The 22,235-nt window shown below is 38.0% G+C and overlaps 1 protein-coding gene across 6 annotated transcripts in view; it reads right to left on the reverse strand.

The window, feature by feature from the left end:
* The window catches only part of KLF12 (KLF transcription factor 12), a 460,616-nt gene that overhangs the window by 130,447 nt on the left and 307,934 nt on the right, over window positions 1–22,235 (reverse strand). For all 6 annotated transcript variants that reach the window (XM_038007736.2, XM_073014388.1, XM_073014391.1 and 3 more), the window contains one exon: window positions 2,319–2,454. In XM_038007736.2, the coding sequence (XP_037863664.1) occupies window positions 2,319–2,454 (136 nt within the window). The remainder of the gene's footprint in view (window positions 1–2,318; window positions 2,455–22,235) is intronic.

The raw sequence follows: 22,235 nt of genomic DNA on the forward strand, positions 1-22,235 counted from the left end.
CAGAATCACTGTGCTGACTGTGGTGAGTCAGGGATGAGGAAGATCTCAGCAATCTCTTGGATTCAGTGTCTATGCTGGCTCAAGTTAACATTTGCTTTGGAGAAACTAAGTTATTTGACCAAAACAAGTAGGAGATAAACATTTTTTTTCTTTTCTTTTTTTTTTTTTTTTTTTAGAAGGAGTCTCACTCTGTTGCCCAGGTTGGAGTACAGTGGTGTGATCTCAGCTGACTTGCAACCTCTACCTCGCAGGTTCAAGCGATTCTCATGCCTCAGTCTCCTGAGTAGCTGGGATTACAGGCGCCCACCACCACGCCCAGCGAATTTTTGTATTTTTAGTAGAGATGGGGTTTCACTATGTTGGCTAGGCTGACCTCATGATCTTCCTGCCTTGGTCTCCCAAAGTGCTATGATTACAGGCGTAAAAACAATGTTTTTATAAGTGCTCAAGTAGAATACTACTACTGGTAACAGATTTATAGGCACTCTAGAAAAAGATGTTTTTGGAGCTGAAAGTTCTAAACTTTGTCTTGTTACCATTTATTATGTGACTAGAAAAGTCATTAACCTCTGATCCTTAGTCTCTTCATTTATAAAATCAGAATAATGACACCTGCTGTACTTATATTTCCTTGTAGTTATAAATTAAACTACTGCACTAGTACTATTACTACTAGTACTATTACTAATTACTATTATTATCACTAATAATATTAATTTCACCAATAACTGAAGCTTTCTATATACCAAACTTTGTGACTTACTTTTCATACCTCATAGCTATATCAAAACCTTCTCAATAGTCCTGTCAGGTAACTATTCTGATTTTCTTCTCATCTCAGAGTGATTAAATAACTTGCCAAAAGTCACACAGCTATTAAGAGCTTGCGTGGAAATTTATATCCAGATCTGACTCCACATTTCATTTTAGATCCATTATATCTTGTTTTCTCTGATGTATTATATGTATATTCATATACAATATCAACATATAATACATATTATCTCTATAACATAGATATATTATTCATTTTATATACACACAGACATACACTTATGCTGTGAATTCTGAAATGCAATACCAAGGCTCTCTTTCATTATTTTTTTAATGTCAAAGCCTAATGAATAGAACAAAGTAGGTATTTAATCAACATTTGGGGAAAATAAACTGATTGAAGAGACGTAAAGGTAACTAAGATAATTTTGAGTGAACTGTTCATTAACAAGTGTGTCAGCAATAACAGTGGCTATTTAAATCCTCCTCATCTTCAATATTATGTTATTAAAAATTACTCTTTAGAAGACACATATTGTATGACACTACTTATATGTGGAAGATTTTTTAAAAAGTTGAATTCATAAACAGAGAGGAAAGGTGGCTACCAGAGGCTGGGGTGTCAGAGAAAAGAGGAGATACTGGTCAAAGGGTACAAATTTGCAGATCGAAGAAGAATAAATTCTGAGGACTTAATATACAGCAAGGTGACTACAGTTAACAATACTGTACTGTATACCTGAAATTTGAAATTTGCTAAGAGTGTAGAACTTCTGCATTCTCACACACAAAAAAGACAACTATGTAAGGTGATGAATGTATTAATTAATTGTGGTAAACATTTCACTATGTACATGTATGTTAAATCAGCACATATACTTTAAATATATATAGTTTAATGTGTCAATTAGACATCAATGAAGCTGAAAAAATTATTCTATAAAAAAATACACGGATTTTTTTTTTTTCAATTGTTTAGGTTCAATTCTAGGTACAAAGTTGACTGATAGAAAAGCAGCTAGTTTCAATAAACGAGGGTTGAAATCTAACCCTATGGTCCAGGTAAAAGGAGAGAGAAAAGATTCATTTAAAAATCATATATGAGTTCTATTTTTCAAAGGATGAACATATTACCTTCCAAATTTAAATCGTCTAAAAAGCTATTCTGTCATTTCCTAGCAAAACAAGATAACAATACTTGCCATATTTCCCTTGACTTTGTGTAATAATGATGATGATAATCAAGTAGTGACGTTCAAAAAGAACAACTTTTTTTTTTTTGCAGAGTTCAGAAGGGTGCAGGAGGTATTAGAAAAGATGCACAGAGGTCTTATATCTCATCAAAGCATGAATTTCCAACTCTTTAAAACACTCCATTCACTGCCCTAATCTCCCAAAGACCATTCAGCTGAATGAAAAGCTGCTGACATTCATGCCAGTTCACAGCTAGAATGACACGGCTGGGGGACAGGAGACGCTGCAGTTTCCATTATCCATTGAACACCTTGGCAATTCTTATTTCATCCTGTGAATGTGATACTTACTCTTGTACTGCTCTGGCTATGGAAAGGGCCGTAGATCCAGTTTCATTAACGCTATCTAAGGTCACATTTGGCAGGTCATCATCATCACTGTCACTTTTACTTTGTCTGGGAGATAGGCCTCGGGGGTCCATTTGTGCTGGGGAGAAAAGGCATATATAATGAATTAAAATCAGTGCGCAGAAAGTTAACCTTGTCCTGGACCAACATCAAGCATGGAACTTCTCTTCTGTGCATATCAAGCAAACGGAATTCTTTAGACATCACAGGAATTACTGAAAGCTCCACATTTTATGTTCTGAGTACTTATTCTTTTCCCCTTCATTGGATTTACAAAACCTATACCAGCTCTCTAGAGTTTCAGGGTATGATCATAGAATAGAAACTATAAAATCCACAATATTACCAACTCCTGAGTGGTCAAAAGCTGATTACGTAGCTCCTGAGCCACTGTTCAACCCTCTGGTTTCTCCTCCTCCTTGCTTCCGCTGCCAGAGCTCTAGCCATTTCACTGCTCATTAGCACTCTCCCTGGAAGGTAGAGAGCATGCGGAAAGGAGATATTAGTTGCTTATAGCTCTCATAATAAGATAAAAGAAGAACAGGGTTTGCGTGACTAAAAGAAAGTATACATACTTTTCTTACTTCAGTGAATCACTGTTTCCAAGTTCATTATGACTATAAGGTGGGATTTGAAGGCATAAAAATGGCAGAAGTGGTAGCATTTTAGAAATCTTGTTTATATGTGCTAACAGTGCTCCTGAACTCTATCCTGATTTTATTTTTCAAAAAGCCACTTCCAGATATGATTCTTCTCCCACCGTGAATTTGCCAAAGCAGGAAATGGCACAATGTTCTGACCCCTGATGGCCAAGACTATCAGATCCTTGGGTTGCTGTCAACATACCTTAACACATATTTTTAAAAATTAGATTTCATTTCCACCCCCTTTTCCCTATGAATAGATTTAGCAACCACTGCCCAGAATTTCTATCAGCCCTCGCTTCGAGCACAAACTAGGCATATCTTTTCAATGAAAAGTACCACATGAGCTACACACCCACACTGTTAAATGTATGGCTGCCTAAGAGTTCTAAAACCACCACTGCTTGTGGGGGAAGGCAAAATGCAAGTGAAATCATGGTCACAATGACATTTGGGTACATTTCATAATTTCATTTTTTTTTTTGGTCTCAAATCACTTTTTTTGGTTACTGTATATCATACATTACATTGAACCATGTGGAATTGCTGAGAATGCACCATTTTTACCCACTAAATGGCAACTTCAGATGATTGTGTCTACTATTTACAGTCTGGCTAGAAAAACTATATCTAGACAGTTTCAACATATTTCATTACATTTCTAACTACACTTGGTTAGGAAAGAACTTATATCTAGTCAACCTCGTGTGCACCCGTGTATTTGACACACATCCTGCCTATAATATACCAAAATGTGCTTTGCACAATGGAAGTGTTTGGTAAATACTAAATTTAAAAGAAGATAATTCAAATAATATAAAGTAGTGGTCCTCAACCAAGGGCAAATTTGCCTCCCAAGAGACACCTGGCAACATGCAGAGACATTACTGTTTGTCACAACTTGCGGTGGGGGGCAGGGAGGGTGCTACTGGCATCTAGTCGGCAGAGGCTAAGGATATTGCTAGGCATTCCCCCATGCACAGGACAGTCAGCCCCTCACAGCAAAGAATGAACCAGTTCAAAATGGCAGAAGTACCCAGGTTGAGGAACTGATCTAGAGATTTAAGAGTTTGGACATATAAAGGTGTCACAGTTTATGACCTTCAGCTCCTATGCAACTATGCTCTCATTTCAACATTGCTAACAAGGAAATTGTCACACACCAGATTATCCATATTTTCCGGCCTTGTCTTACAAAACAACAACAACAACAACAACAACAACAAAAAACCAATTAACTGTCATATGACTCTCTACCTCCTCAAATGTTAGGAATTAGGCAATAATATTCATTAAGAGTTTTTGAATATTTTCTTTGTACCACCAGCTATGAGACAAAAAGACTGTTTATTTGCCATCTGATCTCTGGAGGAGTTCCACTAGAAGAGGGATGTTGGAGAAATCGTGGGGCAAAGCAACCAGTTCCATCACCATCTGGTAACAGAGAGCTTAACTACTCAGTCACTGGAAGGGCACTTGAAGGAACCATATCACTTAAGATTTATTTTGGCTGTAGGCAACAGAAATTGGCTCGGGCTAACTTATATTAAAAGGAATGTACTGGAAAGATAATGAGCAGCTGACAGAATGGAAGGTCAAGATGAACAACCAACACTAAAAGAATGTAGGATCCAGGAATGACTTTGTGTAATAATATGAATTCAGTTAGGAATTCATAGATAGCTTCTTTGGGGGCAATCCTGTTCTAGAATGATTCATTTAACAGTCATTCCAACTATTCAAAGCCAGCCAAGAAAAATGAATATCAGATCTATCTAAGCTTCCAAATCACATATTGTGTGGTGTTGCATATACCTGTAAATGTCAACAATTTAACATTTAAAGTTGTTGAAACATCATGCACTACGACGCCTTTGCCAAGGTACCAAATTTGCAAACAGCCAAGAAAAAAGAAAATATTCTGATAGTCCCATTTTGTCTAAGACAACTAGAGCTCTTATAGTAAATAATACAACTCAAGGAAGATAGAGGCAGTTAACCATGAGCAATCTGGCTCTGAAAGTTAAAGTCTAATTGTATGAAAGATTCCAAAACCTTGCGTGAGAGTTGTTACATGATCATCTAATTATGTTATGTTTATATCTTAATGAAAGTTTAAAATATGTTAAATATGATATCTTTTTGATGTACTTTTCAGGAGCATAATTGAGGATTTCTTTCCAATATTTTCAATAAATATTATGAAATACATCTGCTACCATCATGCTGTGAAACTCTTTTTACCCATACCTTCAGCCAAGCTGAGGAAGTAATTAGAAAGGCTTTTCAAAATCTGCATTGCTGATTAGGTCAGATGATTAGCTTATCTACATACTTGCATAATTCCACTCTATTTTTATTAAATGTAGAATAGGGACATCAACCCTAGTTAACCTCCATCAGTCTTTGAGCATCTCAGCCCATTTAGGAAGGACTGATTCTCTGGGGTGCCCATTTAAAGACCAAAGAAAGTTACCTGGACACCAGAAACAAAAAAATATCAACTTCTGTAAGTAAGAGAACAGGAGGTGATCTATAAACACCTGAAAAAAATTTACACTGAAGATTTTATTGCTCTTTAATGAAAAAGGGATCAGTTTTGGGTAACGCAGCCACTGCTGGTAGAGGTGTCAATCCTCAGAGTTGGAGGTGTTCTGGAATCCTATGTGAGTTTCATTCCATGTGTCAAAATCCTGGGGAGAAAATTTCAGAACCCAACACCTGAAGTTCAACTGATTTACTTTGATTTTCAAATACGCCCCTATGGTAGATTGTTACTGTAATGATCCCTCCAATAAATCATGTCTGTCTGTATCCATGCCCTGATGTGGCCACTTCTCAATAATGACTCTGGGCTTGGCTCTAAGACTTGATGTGATCAACGGGACATTAGCAAATGTGACACAAGTAGAGGCTTGAAAAGAGCTTGTACCTTGGCTTTCCCCTTTTCTCTTGCTGTTTTTAGAACCTAGTCACCTTGTGAAGAAGCCCGGGAGAGTCCATAAGAGACATGCTGCTCAGCAGGCAGCCAATCCCACTGCGAGCCATGTCAGTGAGCCATTTTAGACCCACCAGCTACATTACAGTCGCCAGATGACTACACCATGAGTGACCCCAGGTGAGACCTGCTTAAAAACTTTCTGGCTAAACACATGCCACATTTCTGACTCACAGAACTTTGAGCAAATAAAATACCTGCTGTTTTAGGCTGGGTGCAGTGGCTCACACCACTGTAATCCCAGCATCTTAGGAGGCTGAGGCAGGAGGCCTGTTTGAGCCCAGGAGTTTGAGACCAGCCCAGACAATGTAGTGAGACCCCACCTCTACAAGAAATTAAAAAAAATAGCAGAGTGTGGTGGCACATGCCTGTAGTCCCAGCTACTTGGGAGGCTGAGGTGAGAGGATCACTGGAACCCAGGAGGTTGAGGCTCCAGTGAGCTATGATTGCACCACTGCACTCCAGGCCTGAGCAACAGAGATCCTGTCTCAAACAAAACAAAACAAAACAAAACAAAACAGCAAAACAAAAAGAAAGAAAAAGAAAGAAAGAACAGAAAAGAAAAGAAAAAAGAAAAAGAAAAAAAGAAAAGAAAGAAAAAGACAAGACTTGCTATTTTATTCTACTAAATTTTAGGGTGAGTTGTACGGCAGCAATAAAAAGTCAGTGCACCAGGTTATTCTCCCAGCTCCTTCTAGAGATTTCCTAGCAATGATGTAGATGAACTACAACTACAATTAGTCAGCCTACAACAATATTAAACTGAATTAAGTTTGGCCTAAAGCTGCCTCTATACATGTTTTAAGTTTGGCATAAAGTTTCTTCTGTACATAGTGAACTGTAACCTAACTTGATGTGGAAACAGACCGTAACCTTCTCTTGCAACAAGTAGCTGAGTTTTGGTCAATCAAAGGTGGCCAACTGTTGAAACCAGATTCAATTAAGGCATACGCTGCGTTTTAACCAATTGAGCTGTCTCTGTACCTCACTTCCATTTTCTGTATGTCACCTCCTTTTCTCTGGCTATAAATATAATCTGCACATGCAGTAGGGTGAAGCATTCTGAACATTTCTGGTCCAGACTGTTGTCTGATTCTGGAATCAAATTAAAGTCAATTAAGGTCTGCAAAATTAGATTTGTTTACTTTTTTTTTTTTTTTTTTGGACTCAAGACCCATACATTCATGTGTCCTACTTGACATTTCTTCTTCTTCTTTTTTTTTTTTAATTATACTTTACGTTCTAGGTACTTTTAACAACGTTCTTCTTTATTTTCCTCCCAAGAGCCAACCTTGTTCTAGTGACATAAAAGCTACCTACTGCATTCTACATCATTTACTTTTCAATTCAAAATTTTCAAATGTATTTACAGGTGCTTCGGCTTTTGACGTATCCTCTTTGATCCTTCAGTATTGCGCAGCTAAGGTTCTTCTTGGGCCCTAAGGCGACATTTAGTTATGATAAACAACACTTATTTACTTATTTACTTATTTTTCAGATGGATTCTCACTCTGTCACCTAGGCTGGAGTTCAGTGGTGCGACCTTGGCTCACTGCATCCTCCGCCTCCAGATTAAAGTGATTCTCCTGCCTCGGCCTCCCAAGTAGCTGGGATTACAGGAGTGAGCCACTGCGCTGGCCGAACACTTTTTCAGCTCTTCTCCTTAGCTGAGACTTGATAGGATGCTCATATGGGTGGGTTCTCCCTGGCGCACAGTCACTCAAAGGTATATTTCATGTTTTTTCTCTTCAACTCACATGAGACATTTAAACTTTGCTTGTCCTCCCCTCATGTAACAGTAGACTGACACAGATGCAGGGGACACTGATTCATTCTCACCTCCCCTCACCCCAGCGTGCGTGCTGTCTAAAGACCAGTCTTCTAATTTCCGTTGAAGTAAACCTGCCTATGTACCCACTCCTAAGGAAAAGTTGCAATATTAAACGTGTACAATACAACAATCTAAGAACATACACGAAAGCTTACAGACTAACATTTCCTAACAGGATTGAATCCCAGAAGCAGATACTGAATCTCTTCACCTCCACATGCCAGAACTGGAGAGGAGAGGGCCATACATAGATGGAAGGTGTGAGGTGGCTGCCCAGGCAGGGGCCACAGGGCTGATGGGCCTCTTTTCTCCCTGTTTTAGCCACTGACAGGCTCCCTGCTACCTGCAGATGCCCTAATTGTTCGCCTTGCCAAGGCTGAAACGTGTCCCAGTTAGAGAAACCCCGGTTTCCAGGAGAGCTGCTGCTTTATTCTAGAAAGGAGGGCAGAGGGGGAGTGCGGGAAAAGGGAAAAATGAATGTTTGGGGAGGAATGTTTGGAAAAATTCATAGTATCAGTGGGTAGAAGAATCCTCCTCCAACACATTCTAGGCAGAAATTGTTCTAAAAAAGGAGGGTCATGAAGCTTCTTCAGTATAAAAACATGGCTCTGGCTTCAGGGAACATGGGATGACTTCTGGCCCTGTCATTTGCAAGCATCTGACCTTGGGTAATGATTTTGCACCGAGAATCTTCAGTTTCTTCTCTTCCTACTGCTGCTCTAAGGAGTAAAGATAATATATGCAAAGCATTTAGTCCCAGCCTGACTCTTAGTAGTCAGTCATCATTCTGTTTTACCCTGACAGTAAATTTACTGCTTCTTCACTCATTCCCTTATATAACACTCCTTCTAAATCTCTCACCATCTCCTGGACTATTCAAATTAGGCAGTTTTCTTTTTACACATACCTAAACTGAAAATACCATTACAGAGGCGGAACACACATTGGATAATACATAAAACTACTACTTCTTTACATCGCTTATGTATTTAGTCAACAGATATTTATTGAACACTTATGAGGTAGCAAGCAGTCTTCCGGCTGCTGGAGAAACAAGAGTGAACAAGGCAGATTAAAATTCCTGCTCTCACACTGAGAGATACAGATCATTAACAAAAAAGAAAAAGATAGACTATGTCAGATAGCAAGTGCCATATAGAAAAATGAAGCAGGAAAGTAGATGGGGTTGCTTAGTGGCAGCTGGACAATTTTTGAGATGGTGGCCAGGAAAGGCCACATGGAGAAGAAGATACTTGAGCAACGGCTTGAAGGAATTGAGCGAGAGAAGCTTGCAGGTGAGGGTTTCTGGGTTTTGTTTGTGGGGTGAGGGGCATTCTAGGCAGAGAAGATAACAGGTGCAAAGGTGATAAGGTAGGAACATGTTTCCTGTGCCTGAGGACCTGCAAGGAAGCTGTGGCTGGAACCAGTACAGGGAACTGGATGAGGACAGAGAGAGGAGGCAGAGGAGGTCATGCAGAGTACAGAGGGCCTTCGAGGGTGACAGAGGCTTTTCCGTTTTGCTCTGGGTGAGAAGGGAAGTCACTGGAGGGTACTGAGCAGAAGGGTGACATGATACAAAACTGTGTCATTTGATAAGGATCCCTCTGGCGATCTGTGCCTGGAGCATAGGGGGATTCAGCTGGAGCCACACACATAGGAATCATCTATGACATTAATACTCTCTAAAAACAACACTAGCTTTTTTCTCTTTGGTCGCCTCATGCTGGCTGCACACACAGTCAATTAAAACTCAGGACTTTGTTACATCAAGGTCTATGTGGCGCGCCCTTCCTAATATATTTGTACAACTGATATTCTGACTTCATTTGGTTTCAGAATATCAGTTGTTCAAACAGACTATTTTCCTAGCACATCAAGACAGATAGTGAGAGAAACATTCATGAGTAAATAAAGCTTGACTCAAAGGACGGTGAACTCCAAGATTAGAAATAGCTCTCCAGGGTCCCATTTTGCTTACTAATGCTTCGATGATGCCTTGTTTCTTGTTTCCTTTACTTCTGCTACTGCTAATGCCTCTATAGAGCAGCAACTGTGATGGCCATAACCCCAGATGACTATTTAAAATTTCAATCAGTTATGTAAATCTTGGGATGTTGGTAATGTGTAGATATAATATGCAATTTACTCATTTTTCCCCCAATTTTTGTCTGTGCACTTGACAGTGTAATGGCTTCTGCTACCATTATATTAAAAAATAACCTCATAACGTTCTTATAATTCCCTAGTGCAAGGTCCAGTTCTCAGTTGTAACGCTGTTGGACCTCTCTACAGTTTTCAAGACTGTTGGTTATTCCTTTTCACTTCCATTTCTGGCTTCTTCTTAAAAATTTCATCTCCCTTGGCCTCGGGGATAGGCAAACTAAGCCCTGTGGGCCCTGCCACCTATCTTTATAATTAAAGTTTTATTTGGCCATGGTCGTTTACTACATATCTGGCACCTTTAGTGCTACAACAGCAGGACTGAGTCATTGTCCCAGAAACTCTAGGTCTGGTTACAAAATAATATCTGGTTTTAGAAAAAGTATTTGCCAACTGAAATACATTATTCTCTTGGGTCTCTGTCTCTCTCTGGTTATCTATCCTTCTAACCTCTTCATCTCCTTTCTGCATACCCCTAAGTGTTAGCGGCTGCCCTAGATTTCGCTACCTATTATTTTCTGTCACCTCTTTATTGGTGAGCTTCTCAGCAATTCCACAGAGTTCCATAATTTCCCCAGTTTCAGTTGCTATCTCAGAGGGGATGAATACCAAATCAACATTCTCAGCTCTGACCTCTTCCCTAAACACCAGTCTCATTTCCAGCATCATACTGTACTGACTAGTATTCCTCAAAAAACCATTTCAAACACAAGTCCTATTCTTTCTCCTGGTTTCTGAGTTTCAACTGAGAGATCCTTTTCCCAGTTACTCAGGTTCCAGATTTTCCTTCATTTCATTTGTGCCCCTCATTAAATCAGTTGCTAAGTGCTCTTGCTTTTACCCAATGATTATTTTCTTTTCCCACTGCTTCTCATCGACTTTCTCAAAGTCCTGTTGAACACACTGTCCCATGTAGCATTTCTATGGTAACTGAATGAATGCAGGGCTTTCCTTAAGACATTCTTTACCTAGAAATCCTTGACTTTTTCCCACCATCTACCAAACACAGTTCAGCAGCCCTCCACATCCTACAACTCATTTTCCACTGGGAACAACGATGAGTCTTACCCCCGAAGCCCCTGAATCCGGCTTTATCTGGCCATTTCCTTCCATTCACAATTCTGCCAACAAAACCTACCCTTCCTACAGAATAATACCTTCATGGCCCTTCTTTTCATTCTCTAACTAAATGCATCTCTCCTTTTTAAAGGATACCCACGCTTTGGTATTTACATATTTTCATGGCATTTTTGTACTTTTCATTTTGAATTATAGTTAGGCATATACTTATTTTCTATCTCCAATTATCCTGTTTACTCCTTGAGAGGGGAGATCACGTTAATTACACTCCCTTGTACACAGTAAAATGTAATGTTTACTGATGAAGATGATGCTAATAAATGCAGATCTCTACTGAAAATGATCACAGTAATTCCCAGCTGGTGAGAGATTCTGCAATATAATGATACAAGTGTCTAGCTCACATTTCATTTTAAAAATTACATTCTGACTTACATTCTAATATTAACATTTGTGAGGGAAAAGTCACAATCATTAAATTTCTATTATTCTCTGAAGTCTTAGATTATATTTTTGGTTTGGGATGACATGGGAAGGAAAACGTTCACAATTTTTATTCACTTTTCAGCTAAATTCCATTTAACGGGCTTTCCTTTCCTTTCAGGAAATCATTTTAAACACTGCTAAATACCTCTCACTTCTATCACATGAATTACTGCTTAGAAACTAACATGAAGGAATTTCATCCTTTATCCTAGTTTAGGCTGGGTGTGGTGGGCTCATGCCTATAATTCTACTACTGTGGGAGGCCCAGGCTAGAGGATCGCTTCAGCCTAGGAATTCAAGACCAGACTGGGTCACAAAGTGAGACTCCATCTCTATTTAAAAAAATAATAAAATATAACTTAAAAATTCATATTTTTTGAAATCACAACAGCTAGTAGAGCTTAATTTTTCTAAAGAATCATGACTAAAACTACTTTTCTTGTTTATAAAAAGAAAATGAATAGAGATTTACAATTGTCTTGTTTCCTGAAAGTATGTCTTAGAGCATAGAAGGCTTTTGTGATTTCTGAAAGTTCATACAATTTTCCATTAATAAGTAGGCTTTCCACTGTGGTGTGCTTCCACTAACTCTAGAGTTGGCCATGAGCCCTGAACTCTAGGAGCCCTTTGAGATACCACCACATCACTATTCCCCATAACCTTTGCCTTTTGTTCATTCATTATAACTGCTCCAAACCAAAGTCAATCAGCTCAAACTGATTTATTCAAAACTGAAACCACTATAGGCAGAGATGTAAAATAATAATAAAGTGATTTTGTGGTACACACATATGGGGAACAATGAGATCACCAAACTCATTTTCATCTGCAATGTACAGAGAAGGTTTTAGGCATTAATCCACAGCCATTTTATTCACTTTTCTTATTTCCCTTAGTTGGTCTGTTGCCCCATCTGTGTTTTCCAGTTTGTGTGCTGAGTAAAATGGAATCTTTCAAGGCAGATTAAAATCTGTTATAATAATTTTAAGTACCACCAAATCACAGCCCTAGTCTTAGGTACTTTAAATATAAGAAATACTTAAAAAAAAAAAAAAAAAAGAAAGAGCAAAAAATCCACCTTGAATTTAAGTCTGCTTCTATATCAACTATGGTATATACAGCTAGATAGCATGTAAATGATTTACCGTGGAAGGGTTCTCTGCTAGTTTCAAAGTTAAAAAGTTAAAAAAGCAAGGCGTGGGGCAGAGACATACAGAACTATTGTGCCACATTGAGAATCAGTGTTGCTGTCTCCTTTCAATTAGTATGCTCCCCGTGCCTCATTTTAGAGTATACTTAAACCTGCAAGGTTAAAGATAAGTCTTGATACATAATCATGGTTGAATTCCTTTTAGAAGCAGAGTAGACATTCTTGAAAATATGGTCTAAGACCATCAAAAATCCTCAAAATTGAGAATTATTTATATACATGCTGTTGGACCTTTCTATAGCTTTCAAGGTTTGGTTATCCCTCTTCATTTGTAGTTCTGGCCTCTTCTTCTTCTTTTTTTTCTTTTTTTTTTTTATTTGAGACAGAGTTTCGCTTTGGTTGCCCAGGCTGGAGTGCAATGGCGCGATCTTGGCTCACTGCAACCTCTGCCTCCCAGGTTCAAGCTATTCTCCTGTCTCAGCCTCCTGAGTAGCTGGGATTACAGGCGCCCACCACTACACCCGGCTAATTTTTGTATTTCTAGTAGAGACAGGGTTTCATCTTATTGGGAAGGCTGACCTTGAACTCCTGACCTCAGGTGATCCACCTGTCTCGGACTCCCAAAGTGCTGGTGTTACAGGTGTGAGCCACCACAGCTGGCCTGGCCTCTTCTTAAAAACTCTCCTCTCCTGGCTTCAGGGATGGACACATTTGTCCCTACACCCTGAACACGTTTCCATCAAGAATTACATATTTCTTGCGTACATCTTCACATCACATTAAAAAAAAAAAAAACACTATGAGAGTTTTCTTTCACATTTGATCGACGATAAATACGTTTACACAGAGGAACATTTCCACCCACACTTCACAAGAGTTACTGTACGGGCCACAGGCAGAGAACACAAAGCACCATTGAGATGAGCCCTGTAGTTGTGCAGTCTCACTCATAAACTGACCCCCCAGTGCATACGATTCTAACTTGGAACTTAAATATAAGCACTACATAACAGACTTCTGGGACACTGAGGAAAGCAGATATCTTAGATGTTGCATCATCTTTGAATGTCAGGGTCTCCTCTGCTAAAATCATAAAATATAATTTTTCTTTTTGAGAACAAAATTAAGTGCTGACTCTTCACTTCTCCAGTGCATTCCTCAGGATTGTCCCATCCTATGGTGAATGCTGTCACTATTCAAAAATGACCTGAATATCTTTGAGCCAAAAGAACAGTATTACTATATTTTTTTGCTGTGTTTCAATCTTGGTTGAAGGACATATTTGTTCATGTCCTCATCTTACACAAACTCCAAAGAGAAAAATGTACTCTGTAAAATTGGATGAAAGGTATTTTTCACATTAATTCTGTTTGGTGTTGCTTTTATAAGAAAGAACAATTCCATTAGGGTGCATCAACCTGTTAGAAACATAGATTTCTAATTTGAAGCTAGGCACAGTGGCTCACACTTGGAATCCCAGCACTTTGGGAGGCTGAAGCAGGTGCATCATCTGAGGTCAGGAGTTTGAGACCAGCCTGGCTAACATGGTGAAACCCCATCTCTACTAAAAATACAAAAATTAGCCAGGTGTGGTGGCGCACACCTGTAACCCCAGCTATTTGGGAGGCTGAAGCAGGAGAATCGGTTGAACCCAGGAGGCAGAGGTTGCAGTGTACTGAGATTGCACCATTGCATTCCAGTCTGGGCAACAAGAGTGAAACTCTGCCTCAAAAAAAAAGAAAAAAAAGTATTCTCTCTGTTTTGGAGTTTGTTAAAAGATGTTATTTCCATATTTTGTAACACTGCTCCCCTTCTGGCCCTGTTATGATAAATTGTCTAGTCTCTGTGAAGGCTGGTGAGGTTTCCACCAACTAGAAATGGTATGACTTCCCTGGGCTTCGGTTATGGCCACTGCATTGGAGTTTGTTTGGTCAGACCCCTTCCCAAGCCCAGGAACTCAAGCCTCTGACTTGTTCAGGGAGGTGGCGGGGCGGTATCTCCGGAAATGACTCTTGAAGAACAAGATCAAAGTTAAAATTCTGTCTCAAGACAGGCCAGGTACAGCAAGTGAGAACACTGCTATAGTACATACTACAACACCAAGAGAGCACAGGAGTTACACACTAGTCTCTTTTCTGCTTTCCCAACTTCAAACTGGGCTTACACTCACTTCTTTAGAAAGCCCATTTTGGTTTTGTGAAAAGAGACACTTTCTGAAGAAGATAAGAGCTATGACAGAGGATGAGGTCTTGGGCTTTGCCAGGCAAATTACTGATAAATCGCATGGTGCTTGAGGTTGTTGTGTGTAGCTGTTTCACAAATAGAAAGGTTGGATACTGTCTTTTGTAATGTAAGGAAAACAGATTTTCTACTGAAAAAAAACAGTGAAATTCATACTGCTCTAATAATATGTATTCTAAACATCATCTGGCCTTGATTTCCTTGACCAAAGATGCCAGGTTACCTCCGCTCTAAGCACCTGCTGTCCCTGAGGCTAGCTGAGATCTGAGAGCCAGGGTGTCTCATTACACCCCAGCCAAATCCATCTGTTAATAAGAGAGTAGCTAAGCTTTCTATGTGCCTGCCACATTTAAGCTATCAAATAAGACGTCAGGGGCCAAATCAATTCTTCAACATTTTTATTTATCTCATTCCTGAAAGGAGAACTCCCTAAATCTCAAAAATCATTTCTTTCCACTGTTTCTCAAATCCAACTATCCTTCATATAAAAGAAAATATAAACAGCCACTTAACATATGGTCTAGTACTTGCTCCCTCATTAACTTGTTTATAAACTTGTTACTTACAGATTTTCTTTCATGCCAAGTCATTTCTCAGTAAGAAATCCCAGGCTTACATATAATGGCTATTTATTTTCCCAAAAGATTCAAAATATCTAAACATTTCATGGTATTTCCTTTAGCTCATTAAGTTAAATATCACAGAAAGAGCTGAAAGCTCCTCTGTATTTTTTAAATTCCTATTTTGTTTCCTTCTTCCATAGTATTCTGGTGTAGATCCTTGCTACTCATATTTTTGACCCTTAACTACATGTATATCCATGAACAATACCTACAGTTTTGCTCTTTTTAAAATGGCATATAACAATATCATATCTACACACACACACACACACACACACACACACACACACACGTATATATTTTGAGACAGGGTCTCACTCTGTCACCCAAGCTGTAGTGCAGTGACATGATCTCGGCTCACTGTAGACTTGACCTCCCAGGCTCAAGTGATCTTGCCATCTCAGCCTCCAGAGTAGCTGGGACTGCAGACATGGGCCATCATGCCTGGCTAACTTTTGTATTTTTTGTACAGATGGGGTTTCACTGCACTGCCTAGACTGATCTTGAACTCCTGGCCGTAAGCGATCTGCCCAACTTGGCCTCCCAAAGCACAAGGATTACAGGCATGAGCCTTCACAACTGGCCAACAATATGATATTTCTATTTGATTTTTTCATTTAACATTGTATTTTTGAGATTTATTCATACTCTTTCATTTAATAGTAAAAGATTCCATTTTCTAAATGGAACAGTATTATTTATCTATTCTTTTAGTGATGAAAAATTAATTTGTTAAAAATATTCACTATTACAAATGCTGCTGCAACTTTCTTCATAGTATACATCTGAAAATTATGGGGTGCCCATATCAATTTTACCAAAAATTGCCAAATTGATCTCCAAAGTTGTTGAATCAATTTACACTCCCATTGGTATGTGAATACCCACATTTCCCCATCCTGTTGTAAGACTTAGTATTTCCAGATATCAAAATTTTTCAGAAGTCTAAAATTATGCCATGTTGTCAATTCTCCTCCCAAACACTAGATTGAGAATGCTATAACTATCCAAGGAACACTCCCACCTTCCCCATTTATCATTTGGTCCAGAATTTTTTATTTTTATTTTTATTTTGAGATGGAGTCTCATTCTGTCACCCAGACTGTAGTGCAATGGTGCAATCTCGGCTCACTGTCACCCATGCCTCCCGGGTTCAAGTGATTCTTCTGCCTCAGCCTCCCAAGTAGCTGGGATTACAGGCGCTCGCCACCACAGTCAGCTAATTTTGTATTTTCATTAGAGACAGGGTTCCACCATGTTGGCCGGGCTGGTCTCAAACTCCTGACCTAAAGTGATCTGCCTGCCTCAGCCTCCCAAAGTGCTGGGAATACAAGCATGGGTCACTGTGTCCGGCCCATCCAGAATTTTGGTGCATGTTTTACTATCAAGAGTTAATTAAAAGTTATCTTCATGCATATATTTATCTATATTTTTCAAACCAGTTCTAAGCTGCCCTTTCCTTTTTGGTTTTTCTGTTTGCAAAAGTATATTCTTTATGAGTCTTTTCAGCATAAGACTCATATGTATGGGCAGTAAGCTCGTAGTCAATGTATGTACAATTTTTTTTTTTTTAATTTCACTTGTTGGAATTTTATTTCAGCCCAGTACAGAATTTTAGGATCTTTCAACTCATTGAGGAGCCTATTGCATTGCTTTCCGGCATCTGTTGTTGCTCAAAGTCTTTATTCTTACATTCCTTTGCAGATAAGCTTTTAAGGTTTTCTTTAGGGAACTCATGCTTGACAATTTCACTGCACTATATCTAGATATGAGTTGATTTTTACTGAGTTTGTCTACAATCTAAGATTCATAATCTTCCTTAATTTTCCCAAATTCCAAGACTTCTCTCTAAATGTTGCGTTCTATCTATTCCAATAAATGTCATTTTAGATATACGTTGGAATACTTCAACCAATGTCTCTTAACTTTTCTTTCACGCTTTTGTCAGCTTTTCTACTTGTGCCAGAACAATAACCTGGGCATTATCCTAGATTTATCCTTTCTTTTATCCTTGACATCCAACTTGCCAACAAGTTCTATCACATTTCCATTCACACTGCCCTGCCCAGGCTCTCAGGAAGTCTCACCTGGCTTCCTGAAATAGTCTCCTAACTTGTCTCCCTCCCTCTATTTTCAATACATTCAACCTTTCATGCCCCAAATTTTAGTGTTACCATGTTAACTCCCATCTACTTCCAAGTTTCCTGTGCTTCCCTGTAGAGTTCACTAAATAACTTCTTAGCTTGGCACAGAAGGCCTGTGATAACTACGTACATGAATACTGCCGTTAAGCTTCATTTCCATTTCTTTTAAGTACTTTTCATTTGAACAATACTGACCTATCTACTCGCTGAATCTATCTACCAGGATACAGTCTACCTTTTGGTATTTCCAAGACTGCATTTTAAAAAAACTGCCCTTCCTTTCCTCCATTGTTACATAGAGAATGTAACTAATACTTTCTTCTGAGAAACAGCCTTCTCCTGAAGTGATAACCACACCTCACCACCAACCAATACCACCACCGAGTGTACTGCCCCTCTTCCTCTGCAATCCACCTCGGAGGGCCTGGGTTCACTGGAATTACAGAGCTCGTCTCACTGTGGCTTTTTAGTCTGCTTTATCCATTTGACTATGAGCGTATTGTGAGTACTGTATGTTGTGCATGTGGTTAAATCACGAATGCATTAATCACATGAATAAGTGAATGGAAAGAAATACACTGCACAATTCCTGGGTAAAGCAAAAGGCTGAAAAATTGGAGATTAAAATTTAAAAAAGAAATCTTAATTTTTGAATCTGGCAGGCCAAATTTTATTTAGTTTTGACAGATGAGTCAGAGAGCAACAAACAAAATAAATCAATATGAAAATCAACATCCCTGTTGAAATAATAAAGATCTTTTTCTCACTGAGGTATTGCAAGATAGGGAATAAAATCCAAGACTTTTATAACGTCAACCAGTTTCATTTGCTATATAAAGTTCTAGGTGGTATCATTTTTTAATAAAAATATATACATGTCCACATATATCTGTCTCTGTATATGTGCATTTATATTTATATATAGATGCATAAATAAAGTCTAGTACCAAGTTCTTCTCGGAGCATATTCTAACATGCCCGGGTATCAGATGGACACTGCATTTTGAAACTTACAAATACGCAAGGTCTCTGCAAATTCTGACTGCCTGAACAATAACAATTGGCTGGATTACTGACTGAATAGTAATAATATGGCTTAGCCCACCTATATCTTTTCTGGAATAAGGTATGGAATGAATAAATAACGCTAAAAAAGTCTGTGGTGGCTTACTCTTGCTATTAAGGATGATTGCATTCTCAACGTTCAACGTAATTATAAATATAGAACACAATACTGAAAAATAGTTATGAACCATTCAGTGGCTTATTTAGACTTGCAAATGCACAAAACTGTAATCCTCTGTTTATACCAGATCACACAAAATTATATAGTTAAAACTAGTGTAAGTTATGATTGAAAGGAGGTTTATTTTAAGTATGAGGGACTTATCACAGTGACTAACTATTAAAGTAATCACAATTGGCCAAGAAAGGCAAGAAATGTGCTTGTTAATAGTTGCATTAGTTGCAAGGTGGATAATGAGATAATAAAACACATAATTGGAGGTTATACTATCTTGATTACTGTAGATTATACCAAGGGGCACAATAATGCCACTAAGTAGTGAATCACCAGTGAGCGCTCATTTGTTAGATGATAAATGGATAATGATCTACTTTAACAATGACTTCCAGAATGTGCTAGAAAATACTTCCTACGACATACCATGATACCAAGACATTCTGGACAGCATGCAAGATCTTTTACTCTTTGATAAACTTAATAAATAATAGAGAACTACAAAAAGAGAAAAGATACTATATGGCTCTGAAAAGACACTGAAACAAAAACTGGAAGATGCCAGATTTTACTATGAAGCTATTCTCTATAACCAAACACACACTTTATTGAATTTAGTTTCCAATTTTGAAGAAGGCATTTCTGAACATCTGCTATATAAGCTTGGATAATTCTAAAACTGTGATGTTATAATGATCATTAGCTATTGGCTAGTGCTCAGAATTTTATTGAACTCATTAATCTAAGAAAAATAAATATAATTATAACAGTAATAATAAATGTTGGCCATGTCTTTATTTTGTAGTTTCCCCTTGTGTTTTCCAGAAAATTACCACTACCACGACGAGGCAAGATAGAACAGGCGTGTCTGTGTTGTATATGTCTTTCTAACCAATTCCCTGATCAAAAGAGCTTCAGGCAGGGGCCAGACATGTCTAAAAATGACATGGATGTCGTTCTCTGAAACTCAGTGAACCACACTTTGACAAAATTTCCCTACACCTAGAAATGTTAACCTACAGCTTAAGGCTGTTGTTTTTCAGGCTGCAGGATGCTAAAGAAATGAAAATACATGATACAGTACTATAATTTCAATATTTAGCAACATGGAATTACCTCATGCAATTCATACACACACACGTATGCACTTATTTACATATATAATAGATTTCATACATAATAAATTTTAATCCTTGTCAAAAAACTAAATGATTTAAAAACATAATGCCACCTAATTTGAGGAACTATGGAATTGGATATTTAAAACTGACACATTCTCTAGATAATTAAGGCATACTTTTTAAAGCATCAAGCCTAAGTACAGCAAAATGGCTATGGAGTATTTAGAAATTCTGATTTAATTCAAGGCTCTACCACTTTTAAGCTGTGCCCTTATAAGTGGTACAGAAAGTTACATGAGTCTTAGTTTTCTCAATGCAAAAGACTGACAATAATATCTATATGTTGGTTACTGTTGGGCTTAAAGATAACACATGTAAAGCAGAAAGAATGTAAGAGCATTCAATAAAGGTTATTTAATATCATTTAAATGATTTTTAATAAACTTATTTACAAGATTTATTACATACTTTGCTGCCTTTTTCAAATAGACTGATGATAATTTAACCTTTCTTTCATTACTAATGGTCATTATTTCAAAAGCAATTATTACGCTGTAATAAAGTATTCTCTCCAAGGACTAACGCGCCGTGTTAGCCCGTTTGTTCCCATCCAGAAAGACCTTGCTGCAATTATTCAAGTTCTTATTTTAATAATAATTTTGACATCTTATTTGCTGGCTGCCACTTTTTTACCCTCAGTGCCCCTACAGATAAAGGGAGTTTCCTATTTTGGGAAGGGAATTGGCAGAAGAGAATCTCAGGAGGTATTCAGCATCTATAAACTGGTAATGCAAAATCAGTAGATCTATTTTCTTTCAGTAACGAAATCTACAGAAAGAGAAGTGCTACAAAATTTTGTGGCTATTGGGCATCCATAAAAATCTACTGAGAAGACATTTTGGAGAACCCAAGTTATAAAAATGACGATTGAGAAGTATTCCTATCACTTATTTTTCTTTGCATTTTTGCATTTATTTTGCACTTATTTTTCTTTGCATTCTACTTATGGGGTTAGAAAATTATATTCACAAATAATATAACAAATATATCCAAGCCAAGAGTTAAAATGCTTTGAAAGAGGGAGGATCTTTCCTATAAGTAACACAGAGTACATATGATGTAGGCAACATATTTTGTATCATATGCAGTACCTGCATGGGAGGGGACCTCGTGGGCTACTTTCCAGTACAAGCACAGTATTCTCCATTTTTTGTGTGCCCTGCATTCTCTACCCTCATTATTTACTCTTTTCCTGGTCTGAAACACTCCTACCTACTTTGAGTACCAAAGCTTTACGCTTCTCCAACTTTCGCCTCAAATGGCACCTACTCTCCCTTCATTATAACGTAAGACTTCCTCCAGAGTCTAGTTCATGTTCTTTGGAGATTTACAACCTAGGCCTCTAGAAGGTTTCCTCTGTTTAAAAGGTCTCTCTGTTTACAGAGGACTGATTTACAACATTCACATCTGACAAAGGCCACACTGGAGATGATTAGGGAGCCCTTGGATTTAGCACAGAAGAGACAAAAAAGCAATCAAGAATTGAAAATCCCTTCTAAACACCAAATACTGGAAACAATTCACACAAAGCTATTTTAGATTTGTGCTGCGGTTTACTTAATACACTTTTAAGATCAGAGATCTGAGGAGGGAAACCAAATCTTCATTTTATGGATGCAACAAATGGGCCCACCATGGTAAATACATCATTTACTCTTTCTCTCAGAGAGATATTTAACTCTGTAGTACAAATAAAAGTAGCAAAGTAGTATTTCCCTTCTATTTAAGGTTTGTTAAAGGAAATTTATGCTTTTAAAATGTTCTACAAACACCAAAAACTGATTGCATCATTATCAGCTTTTAAATCAAAACAGCTTGCTATCTGGTAAGGACAGGAGAAATGGTCGATTTATTTCATAAAACTTTATGTACAAAGAGACACTGTCTATGAACTTAATGGAGAGAATATAGAGTCTGGAGAGGTAATTTTTATTACAATTTATAGTGGGATTACCCATACTCCACAGTTTTCAGATTTTATGGCACCATGATGCTGATGCAGTTAACTGCAGTGGGGTAGGAGGCATAATTTGTTTCACCCTGACTGGGAAATGAAATTGGCATTACTATTATATAAGAAAT

This window comes from Chlorocebus sabaeus, chromosome 3 (assembly GCF_047675955.1).
Source record: "Chlorocebus sabaeus isolate Y175 chromosome 3, mChlSab1.0.hap1, whole genome shotgun sequence".
NCBI classification, from domain to species: domain Eukaryota; kingdom Metazoa; phylum Chordata; class Mammalia; order Primates; family Cercopithecidae; genus Chlorocebus; species Chlorocebus sabaeus.